This window comes from Catharus ustulatus, chromosome 2, assembly GCF_009819885.2.
Source record: "Catharus ustulatus isolate bCatUst1 chromosome 2, bCatUst1.pri.v2, whole genome shotgun sequence".
In the NCBI taxonomy this organism is placed as follows: Eukaryota; Metazoa; Chordata; class Aves; order Passeriformes; family Turdidae; genus Catharus; species Catharus ustulatus.
The window spans coordinates 51,584,171-51,596,196 of NC_046222.1; the positions used below are offsets into that span (position 1 = coordinate 51,584,171).

The following is a 12,026-nucleotide window of genomic DNA, read 5'->3' on the forward strand; positions in this document are numbered from 1 at the left end:
GCGAGGGTAATCTTTTAATCTGAACTTGTAAACCTTTAGCATTCTCTCTCCCGTTTTCTGAACAAGTATATTAGAACACCTAAGATTGATACTTGATTTTTTTTCTGATGAAAATGGGGTTCTTACTATGGTATAAAGCCTGCATGGAAGTTGGTGCTTCTTATTGAATCAGTGTGGGAAAACCACCAAAGAAATATCATTCATAAGGGTGAATTTCTAAGGTAAATGAGAAAATGGCAGATGGAACTGTGCATCTATTCTGCTGATTTTACTTGGTGTAACACCTTTTCTGAAGACAATAATTTTAGCTCGTGGGATCACTTCTAGGAACCTATCAATATGTTGCTATTAAAGCAAAAATAGTGCCTTTAACTTCACATGCACCTAAAAGATGGTGGAGATAATTTATATATTAGTGAGAGTCATTTTAATTTTCTCTGCTACGCAGTAACTTTCTCAAAGTCAGCTGAGGCCTGATGTGTTTCTGTGTATAAACTGATTTTAGCAGTTCCTGCGGAAGTGGACAGCTACCACAGTCTCTTTCCTTTGGAACCACTGCCACCGCCCAATCGGATACAGAAAACGAGCAACTTTGGGTACATTACATCGTGCTATAAAGCTGTAAATAGTAAAGATGACCTGCCATATTGCCTTCGGAGGATACACGGTGAGAAAAATCCAATTGTCTCAATAGGGCTAGCATTCCTAAGCATACCAGTCATATTTTAATGCCTGGTTGCTTCTCAGCAGTTTCAGATGAAATGTTAAAGTAAAAATTTCTCATTCTAAACATTATACTTTAAACCATGGGTTTCATTTTTTTTCCTAGGTTTTCGTCTCGTTAACACAAAGTGCATGGTATTGGTTGACATGTGGAAAAAGATTCAGCACTCAAATATCGTAACTTTGCGTGAAGTGTTTACCACTAAAGCTTTTGGAGAACATTGTAAGTTTTTCTTTTTTCTTTCCCACTGCCCTTGCCCCCCCGCCAACTCCCCCTGGCTGATGTGTTGATACTTTGTTCAAATGTGCTTGAGTTAATAAATATCACCTGTTTCTATTTTTTAAGCTCTAGTGTTTGCTTATGATTTTCATGCTGGAGGAGAGACTATGATGAGCAGACACTTCAATGACCCTAGTGCTGATTCCTATTTCACAAAACGGAAATGGGGTAAGGAAACCACACTATCATATAACACTTCTGTACATTGTTTCCAATACTTCAGCAGTAAACATCTGGTAACAAATAGTTGTTCAGTTTAATTTTTTTGGCTAATCAATACTGTCATACCATAAGCTGATTGATGTAAGAGAACTCTTCTTCACCTCCTATTTGTAAAATTTTTTTAATTATCAAGCAAGTATAAAATTGATATCAGCATGTAAGGGAATTTACAGCTCTTTCAAAGAAAAATAAGTTGGGACAAAATTGGGAGCCAGGAGCTCTGGTGTCCCTTTTGCAGGTCTGTCACCAGGTAACACCTAACATTTAATGGGGATGATTCCAAAATTCAGAAGATACGCTATGTGAATTTGATGCTTGCTGTTTAGGGGTCTTACTCTTCTATTTTTTTCCTTGGTATGTATTGAGGAGTAATTAGACAGTACTTTATTTGATGGTTTGAAAGTGAAGTACTAGTTAAGACAAGAAGTGGATTGAAAAATTCCTGTACCATATTCTTTTCAAACACCAACTTCACATCTTAGGTCTGAATTTTTTTTATCGTGTTTATATGTAGCTTCATTGGAGTCACTAAAACTTCATCAACATTCTTGAATAATATCTGTCGCAGGGTAGTCTGTGACTCAGCAAGTAGCCCAGTAAAACTCGTATGCTTGTGGCTAAAGCCTCTTTCTCTCCAAAAGTGTGCTGTCAATCATGCTTTCTATTAGGAGCTGTTCATGACCCCTGCAGTCCTACAAACTGCAGTCAGGTGTTTGGAACACAACAGTGCCAGGCTGAGAAAGACAGGTGGTCACTGCTGAATGGAAACACAGAGACTTAAGGTAGAAAAATAGCCCACAGAGCTTTTTTGGACCAAATTCTTGCTTGATGCAAGACCAACCCTGAAGTTAGATCCAGTTCCAGGGTTGACCAGAGGACTGTGACATGGCCTGGTTTTCTGTTGGTTTTTTTTTTTCTTTTTTTAATTAGAGAAGATCTTCCCTAAATATCCTCAGGCTGCCAGCATATAAAGAGAAACAGAAGCTAAGGCTTTTTTCTTTCTTACGCGTTTTGAAATTAGAGCTTTTAGCTGTGAATTCCAACTATTTCAAAGGCTGAGATGTAGAACTTCACTTGGCTATCTTTTACATTAGAGTGTATAGTGTTTTGGTAGTATGTGAATATGTTCAAAGACTTGAAGAAAACCTTATATACATTCAAAACCTTATGGATACCTTATATACTACATAACTCTCACTGACTTTGCAATGAGCTGACCAGTGTAAGTGGAGATGGAACTTGATTTCCAGCACTGATTTTGGTAGTAATATCTCAGATGGAGGAAACCCTAGTTTGATGTGTCATATCCTTTGGCAAATCAGAGAATGCAATTACAGATTCAATAAACCTGATGTGAAACTAATTTGGTGAGATAAAACTGGAAGATATACTGCCAGGTTAATGACTGTTACGTGCAAGACTGGGCTTCTGAGTGTTTCCCAGTCATGGTTTTCAATTTCCATGTAAATCAGTCCTTGTTACGTTGTTTTATCTCTCTGGAGAATCATAGAAGAATGATGTCTGTTCTAGATAGAAAAAATAGAAGTTACAATAAAATTCTGGGGAACACATTCTTTTGTCACACTGGAAAATAATTAAGTTATGGTCTTCTGAAGGGCAGTCGTGTCTCATTAACCTGTCAAAGTTCTTTAAAGGAAGATCCAGTAGATAAGACTTTGGAGTTTTCAGTGATGTCCAACAGAGTCTTTAAAATAACCTAAGTAGTCATATGACAGAGAAAGTTCTGAGGTTAGTGCTTGGTTAGAATAGTGAAAACAGAAAGAGTGAACAGTCAAGATCACTGACAGGTCTCACAGGATGATGTCCTGGGAGTTGTATTTCTTAACACATTCACTTGTTTGCTCTGAAGATTAATGGTCTATCAAAGTTTGCTGGTAACACCAAATTATTTGGATTGTTAAAAACAAAGGGCAATTGTGATCGATTGCAGAAGGATTTTGCAAGACTGGAACTCCTGCTGATAATACAGCAGGTGATGTAATGTAAACCAATGTGATCAAAGGAAAAATGTAACTAGCTTTAAACATGTAATGATGGCCTCTGTTGTGACTGCTGCCACTCAGTAATAGGTCTGGGACCACAGTCAAGTAGATTGAAGAAATTCCTGTCCTCTTGCTGAATAGCTGTAAAATGGGAAATAGGTTGATGTAGCTTATTAAGAAAAGAGCAGTGAAATGGTAGAGATTGTATTCAAGATATGTGTGCTTGATAGACTCCTATCTGTAGCTGTGGTCCTCCTCCTGTGTTTTGAAAGGTATAGAAGAGCAACAAAGAAGTTGAGAAGAGGTGACAGGGCTGATCAAAGGTGTGAAACAGCTGGATGAAGAACAGCAAAGTGGAATGATGCTTTTCATGCTTTTAAAGATGGAAAGGAATATAATGGGGTTAAAAATGACTGGAATATGGTCTGAAAAATCATCTGGAATAATGAAGTAATGAATAAAGGTTAATTATTTCTTCCAGCTTAAAATGAAGGATTTACCAATGAAACTAGAAAGGTAGCAAATTCAAAACCGTGTAAAGATAATTAAGTCATGGAACTTTCACAGATTATTGTGGACATTTGCCTGGGTTCTAGGAGGAAGTGGACTTATTCATGGAGGAGAAATATTTGGGGATTGCAAAGAAATTATATTTATTTCTGGGCTGCAAATCACTGGAGGCTAACAGAATATTCTACTTGTTTATGTTTACACACTTCAGTATTCATGGCAGGCTGATTTTTAGTGTATGTGTGTTTGAAACAGGCTCATGGGCTATCTGGACCCTTTATTTGGCCTACTTCAACTTCCTTTTATAGGCAGGAATAATCTGGGAAGTTGGAAATAAGACATCAATGTCTCTTCAAACCAAAGTATTGTTTAATTAAAATGAGCTGTTGCAACAACACTTACGGGGTATGTTGGGAAGATAACTGTCTACTGGCTATGGGACTTTCACCCTGCTCTTTCAATCTTTTTAGTAGATAAATTAGGGGAAAAGTCACCTGAATTTCCAAATTTTGCCAAATCTTTCTGTATATCTTTGCTTTGGCCTTTTTTTTTTTTCTTTTTTTGATAACTGCTACTTTCTAGTCTGGTCCTCAGTAGAAAGAGCAATTTAAGAGAGAAAAATAAGATTGCATACCTATAACTTGATTTCTCGGAATTGCCTGCCTTCACGGATCCTTTCTCCATCCCCTCACAGAGTTTCTTGGCCGTCTGCCTGCCTAGAGGAGACTCCCAAGAGAAGCAGGGGAATGGATGGAAGTTGGGTACTCTGCAGCATGAGACCCAGATTAGTACAATTGCTTTTAAAGGTTTTAGGAGGCACAACACTGTGAACCTGATCAGTGAACTCAGAGAATTTGATTTCAGGTATGCAACCTTATTTATGTTGAACACTTCAGTTGGCAACATGAGATCTTGATAGTTAAAAGATGAGGATTATGGTTTACATGGCTGTCTTGCATGTCACTGGTGTCAGTGTGGTCAGTCTTGGATGTTTTCTTCTTGCCATGTTATTTACAAAACCTGTTACAAAACTACCTTGGCAGAGATTTGGTGTGGGGGAGAAAAATAGCAGCTTACGTTTATTTTTATATTGTAAACTGATGTCTCTATCTTCTTAATGCAGTAGAATTTGTTGCTTCTGTTCTTTATTCAATGATACCTCCTCTTCCTTCAGATGGTACTGTGTGATAATCTAACATTGTTCTGTCATATTTTACTAAATTTGCATGTTTTAAAATCAGGAATCTGGATTGTCAGTTAATTGCTACTCAAAGTACATTCATTTGAAAAGTTTCTTATTTTATTCTCACTTCCTGTATTTCCGCAAAACACTACTTCATACTCTAAACATTAAATCTGTTGTTCTGGAACTTTTGGGGTTTCTTCCACCTTTCTTGTATTTCTTAGCTTCAGATTATAGTACACATTAGTGCGTTTATCTCTGCTGAAATTATGTTCTCTTTGCATTAACAAGTTTACCCAAAAGTACTGAAATGTTGCTCTTAACAACCCAATAATTGAATGGTAAACCAGATTCTGAATGTATGTACAGTAATTTCACGACCATAAGGCGCACCGGACTATAAGGCGCACCCCCCGGGAGTCGGTAAATTTTGCAACTTTGCAGATCAGATAAGGCGCACCGGACTATAAGGCGCACTTTTTTTTTTTTTTTTTTTTTTTTAGCGAGGCTCCGCCCCCAGCTCCCCCCGCGCGGTTGCTGGCCAAGGCCCCGCCCCAACCCGGCAGCCATTGGTCCCCGGGCCTGCCTGTATCCGCCATTCCGTGCGGCATCCCCGGGGCCAGGGAACGCCTGCCGCCGCTCCGTGCAGCGTCCCCGGGGCCGGAAAATGCCCGCCGCCGCTCTGTGTGGCGTCCCCGGGGCCGGAGAAAGCCCTCCGCCGCTCCGTGCGGCGTCCCCAGGGCCCCGCTGCTCCAGAGTTCCCTGGTGCTCCGGGTGCCCCCATGTCGGCGGGCTTGCCCCGCGCCGCCACTGCCCTGCCTCCCATCCCTCGCTCGGCTCGGTGCACTGCGGCCCCGTCGGCCCCTATCAGCTGTGGCGCCGCTGCCCCCAGCACTGTGGTCCCGTCGGCCCTATCGGCCTGTGGCCCCGCTGCCGCCAGCACCGCAGCCCCGCTGGTTGCGCCTGCCCCTATCAGCTGTGGCGCCGCTGCCCCCAGCACTGTGGTCCCGTCGGCTCAGGCCGCTGCGCACAACAAAGTTACAAAGTAGTAACACCTCCCTGCCCGCGCTGCTCCCTGTGCCTGGAGCCGCCGGGGCCACGCCCCGCCTTCCAGCCCGCACTGCTCCCTGTGCCCGGGGCTGCCCGGGGCCACGCCCCGCCTTCCAGTCCACGCTGCTCCCTGTGCCTGGAGCCGCCGGGGCCACGCCCCGCCTTCCAGCCCGCACTGCTCCCCGTGCCCGGGGCTGCCCGGGGCCACGCCCCGCCTTCCAGTCCACGCTGCTCCCTGTGCCTGGGGCTGCCCGGGGCCACGCCCCGCCTTCCAGCCCGCGCTGCTCCCCGTGCCTGGGGCTGCCCGGGGCCACGCCCCGCCTTCCAGCCCGCGCTGCTCCCCGTGCCTGGGGCTGCCTGGGGCCACGCCCCGCCTTCCAGCCCGCGCTGCTCCCCATGCCTGGGGCTGCCCGGGGCCGCCCTCTGCCTTCCAGCCCGCGCTGCTCCCTGTGCCTGGGACTGCCCGCGGCTGCCCCACCATGGCTACTCGGCGCTCCCGCGGCGCCGCCCCCCCTCGCGGCTCTCACTTCCGGGGTGGAAAATTTTGCAACTTTGTAGATCAGATAAGGCGCACCGGACTATAAGGCGCACTTCCGGGTTTAGGGAAAAATTTTAGTCATAAGGGTGCGCCTTATAGTCGTGAAATTACTGTACTTTAAAACTTCACAGTCAGAAAATCCTGGCAAATTAACAGTAACTATTGACAGCTGCCAGAAAGGTTTGTCCTGATGAGTTTTTGTGGTTGGCAGAGATAAGCATGCCTTTGATATGTCCTTTGGTCTGCTTTTAAACACTGAGTAATTAAATGTTAACGTTCACACTGTTAGTAGGACTTTTCAGCAGCAGAGTCTCTGTTTTTCAGCAAACAAATACCTTCTGATGAAGATAAGTGTGGTCCAGGAAACTTGCTTTGCATTTGACACATTAATAGTAGTATGTCATGCACAAAAATGGACTTCACTGCTGACTTTACAGTTTTTGCATCCCCATTTGCTGAATGTGTTTTCATAAAATACCCCTTTCATTGAAAAAGAAATGTTATGTGATGACTAGATGAATAGTGTATGATGAGGAGTAAGAATATATGAATATTTAAAGTCAGCATGATGTTTTTGAAGACAAGATATGTGATTAATAATTATCTTAAAATACCTTTGCCAAAAGCTTCAACTTTTTCAAAGCAAGTCCAAGCTTTCAGTAGCTTTGGAATTCTTACAAAAAATACTGATGCACTCTAGTTGTTCAGAACCTTTCTGTTCATTGAAAACTGGGAAATGTAAAACCAAACCCCAAGTTTCCCTGAAGGAGAAATGAAGGCTGCTGCATTTGTCTTGTTTTCAGTACTTTACCTTAGGTACACCAATTAAACACTGAACATTTTACAGTTCTAAACATAAAAGACTGATTTACAAGCCTGTGAGGTTCAGTGCAGTAAACAGCTAAATCTTTCACTCTTGTGGTGGTTTTTTTTTTTTCATAACTGTGTGAGAATTGCAGTTTCTTAGCATACTTTCTGACAGTGTGCCTGATGATGTCAAACAGGCCCTACTGCAGGTGTTCCCAGGTCTTACTTCCCAGCCCAGGACTACTCCTGGGTTCATAATTGCTCTGGAGAACAAAATTTCATTTTAATGCTTTTTTTAACAAGCAAAAACTTAATATACACATGCACATCAGTTCTGTTGTCAACAGCATACCACAGAATTTAAAAATAAGTGTCAGCATTTTTATTTATTTATGTTTGTCCCAATTGTGGCAAGGAAAGAGAATGGCTAGCCTGTGTTTTTGAAATGACAGGTTTTACATTTTTAATCTTTTCCATTAGTAGTTGTGTTCTACGTCAGAGATGAAATTATTGGGAGAGGAATCTGCCATGCAGTAGATGGGAAGAGCAGTCTGAAGTTTTGATTGTTGTAGCCATAGACTCAGCCTGTGGTGGGAAGCTTTTGCCAATGAACTGTGGAATCTCTAAAAAAACCACTATTTCAAATAATACTCTGATCATTTGGGTAATGTTTACTTATATTCTTATGATGCTTTTCCTTGTGTTCAGCACTGTTTGGAAAGCTTTCCAACTGTGTGTCTCTCCCAAAGAGCAATCTTTTTTGGTCTCATCTCCTTGGGTCCTTGCTCAAGTGCTATCTGTGGCGGGTCTGATGGGCCTCTTGGGACATACATTATAGTCAGCATTGCAACCAACTGAACTGCTTTTAATTGTGCTTATTTTGAACAGCTAGATATGTAAGAGAGCATTTCAAAGCTGATTCTTGCCATGTTTTTTAGTTTAGTGTATATGAATGTGGGGTGCAGCCAACTGGTGTGAAAGCAGCAGCCTAGATTTGGCTGTAGCCTCAAGGAAGTTTATCCGGTAATAAAATAATGTTGCTTGAGATTTTCCAATAGATGAGGAGAAGCTGCATTGAAGTCTGGTCTTTCAGTGTATATTGGGTGTTCTCTTGGTTACATTGCCTTAATTTGAAAATCAAAAGGCAGGTGCTGTTATGCATACAGAAGAATAACTGCCAAGTTTTGGCATTTTCCCTCTTTGGGATATTACAGCAACGTTTCTATTCTTCTGGACTTACTTCGTACAGATGTAACTGACTTACAGTATCCATGCACATCCCTGTTAAACTTGCTACTCATGTTGCTGTTCACCAAATACAAAGTACCTTCTACAGCAAGTAGTAAAAAGAGTCTCAACTAAGGTTGTATCTCCTCAGTCATTTTATATTACAATTTTTGTCATACTGAAGAAGAGAGAATTATGAGGGAAAAAGTTAGCTACATGAGACTTCTGGTATGATGGTTCTTGTGGGAAGTAATTTGCATAATGATTCATCAGAGACCAGAAGAAACAAACAATATCTCACTATATCCAGCTTTTAGTAGACATGCCAGGCTTATTGCCTTTTAAAGGACTCAGCATCTTGATCTTCATAATCTAAACCAAAGCACCTGAAACCTGAAAAGCAAACTGAAATTTCAAAAATGGATGAAACAAAGCTCAAATGAAAGCTGGTAACATTCCCAGCCCGTTCCCCCAAAGTCAGTAAAATTTCCAAGTAAAAAATTATCAGTAGTATGTTCCGGTTTTTTTCACTGTGCATATATTTTGTGTGTTCATGCACATACAAACATATACACGCTTACTTTGATCAAATGCAGAGATGCTGATATGGTCGTGGAGGAAAAGGGGAAAAAACCCCAACCTCAAAAAACAAGAAGAGCAAAAACCAAAACAATGCAAAAAACTCAAACAAACAAGAAGACAAAGAAAGATGTTTAGAGAAGAGTACAGTCAGTTTACACTGAAACCAATCAGATGCTTACATGATTTTACTTAATACTGCTGATATTACTGGTCTCAAAATTAGCAAAATTGGTACTTAGGCAACCTCTTGAAATGTCTCTTGTGATTTGTGAAATTGAGATGTACTGTCTTACTTTGGTTATTTCTCTCTTTTTTTTTTTTTTTACTGTTTTCTTCTGCTTCAGCTATGATAGACAAACAATACCAGCTTACTTGAATTACACACATCATACCTAAAATACCATTTTTTATCTAGATCTTCATTTTTTCATCTGTGACTCAGTATAACTCAGGCTGTTTGTAATGCACAATTTGGGTGTGTGATTGCAAAGATTGAGTTTTACTTTTGAAAAGAGAACTACAGATCCATATGGAAGGGAAGCAATGTATTTCTTTCATATCACCCATGGAATAGGGGTCATGCAGTGATGACTTGTCAGGGAGCTGTGTCACAGCAGAACATACCTGAAGTTGTGTTCAATGATGTTTAGCCGCCAAATCTTTGTCTGATTTGCCCATGTAATATGAAATTAGTGTGTTATTTTTTTCTTATTAGATGATAGAAAATGTTTAGTTGGGAAGCCTGCTTGTAATAAAGGAGGTAGAATGTTGCAGCTATTGCGGTACATACTCTTTATTCGGGATACTGGTGTTTTTATTTCTGAAGCATCTGCATATTTTGATGTACCAACTACTTTGAGCAATTGCCAACCAATTCTCGTTCTAAATGTCAAAACATCATTTCCCTGAATGAGTGAAAATAATAATGCCTAATGAATTGTCAACACTTTCAAAAGACCAAAAGTGACCGACCAATGAAGAAAAATGTATTCTCAAACTACCTTTAAAACAAAATAGATGTGTCTTTCAAGGACTGTTAAGACTTAAATAAATATGTGAGTTAATTGTATGACTCAAAATGTTGTACTTTGCTTTTTGCACAGCAGCCTTCTATTGATGCTTACAATGTTTTGGTTCTAGGTCAGCATGATGGACCTCTGCCACGGCAGCATGCAGGGTTGCTTCCAGAGTCCTTGATATGGGCATATATTGTGCAGCTCAGCTCTGCCTTACGGACCATTCACACAGCAGGACTGGCGTGCAGAGTTATGGATCCAACGAAGATTCTGGTAACAGGCAAAACAAGGTAATGAGAGCATTCAGTCTCACTGTGCTCTGTGTTCGTGGCAGCTGCTGCCTGTACACCTGATACATAAATAGATACTGAGTTCTCTCACCTGGCATGAGGCAGTGTGCTAAAGCTTGTAACTTTGGGTTTTTTTACAGGTCTTTTAAAACATATTTTGAGAAGACTTATACATTATCCTTAGAACTGCAGATCAGACCCACTGCTGTCAGTTTAGAAATTTATTAATTTATTTGTAGACTGAATACTGTCTGTGCATTTTATTGAATAGTAAAATCAGTATTTTCTGATGCATGATAATTTGCTAAGTACCAATGGCTTTTATCATATCAAACAATTCAATGAATGCTAGAGGAAAAATTGAGTAACCAATAAAGTTTGATGGCAATTTTTCCTTTTCTCTTCTTGTTCCTAAAGGTTACGAGTTAATTGTGTTGGAATCTTTGATGTTTTGACATTTGACAACAGTCAAAATAATCCACTGGCATTAATGGCTCAGTTTCAGGTAAGACAACACTGCCAGTTGGGTTGGTGGCTTGGCAAAGGGATTACTGCAAACCAGTGTGATTCCTTTTGGAAGACAAGTACTTTAATTAAACTGTAGTCCAGTGTATTTATCTGTAAATTACTGTATTTTTTCATTTCTGATTTGATCTTGGTTCTCCCATACACTATTCAAATTTGCTTGCAACTTGTAAGTGTGAATTCTCACTTTGATATCTTTTTCTTCTAAAATTTCAGCAAGCTCACTGAACAGGTTGAACTATAATATTTAACAAACTGAAGTCAGAAATGACTGGAAATAGAAATTTCTAAATGAAGAAGAAGAAAAATCTTACATTTAGTGTTAGAGATAAAAAATAATGATTCAGTAATAGTTTTTGCTCTGTCTTTTGTGATTTTAACATAAATAAGTGTTGTATGCCTGTTGAGAGGAGTAAGATCTTTCAATTGACTGCATTTAGGCCCTCTCGTCATACCTGAAAGATTCTAGTGTATCTTTATTTTGGGCTCCTAGTTTTTCCGTGCTCTCCTGGTGTTCTCTGAAGCGTGGACTCTGCATAATTCCTGAATTAAGAAGAACCCCTTTAGACTTAACAAAAACTGTTCCACAGTCATCTGGAGCATCACTGTGTACAGGAGTGCCTCTTTCCCTAACTTCCCCTCAGGGTAAAGTACATTACTTCAGCAGTCATCACATACCCTGTCTGTAGTGGGAGTGAAAGACTACAGTAGGGAGTTTGATTTAATTTATTTTCATTAATTTACCTTTTTCACTGTGAGAACTGCTTATTCAGAGTCTTCAAGTAATAACTGAAATGTTTGAACTTTGGCCAGCAGAAACTGGCTTGTTGGAGACCATGTCCTACAACATAACTTCTTTTTTTTAATGATACAGTGAAGCAGTTTTCAGCATACTTTGAGGAGTACACCAAAGGATTTAATGCTCCCACACACATACACACACACACTCTCAGCTACATATCAGTGGGCTTTTGATAATAATTTAGTGGAAAACAGTTGAGAGAAGATGAAAATACATGTAAGTAAGGAATTCCATGACTAAAAATCTAATGAGAGGTTTGGGGTTTTTT

At 40.5% G+C, this 12,026-nt stretch overlaps 1 protein-coding gene across 6 annotated transcripts in view; it reads left to right on the plus strand.

Moving 5' to 3' along the window:
* Positions 1-12,026, plus strand: part of PAN3 (poly(A) specific ribonuclease subunit PAN3) — an 85,998-nt gene that overhangs the window by 58,448 nt on the left and 15,524 nt on the right. For 5 of the 6 annotated variants that reach the window (XR_004416970.2, XM_033051103.2, XM_033051101.2 and 2 more), the window contains 5 exons: positions 506-667; positions 830-946; positions 1,070-1,171; positions 10,266-10,431; positions 10,849-10,936. Coding sequence is in view for 5 of the 6 variants with exons in the window: in XM_033051103.2 (XP_032906994.1) it covers positions 506-667; positions 830-946; positions 1,070-1,171; positions 10,266-10,431; positions 10,849-10,936 (635 nt within the window). In the remaining variant the exon portion in view is untranslated. The remainder of the gene's footprint in view (positions 1-505; positions 668-829; positions 947-1,069; positions 1,172-10,265; positions 10,432-10,848; positions 10,937-12,026) is intronic. The other variant, XM_033051102.2, reaches the window with a different exon arrangement.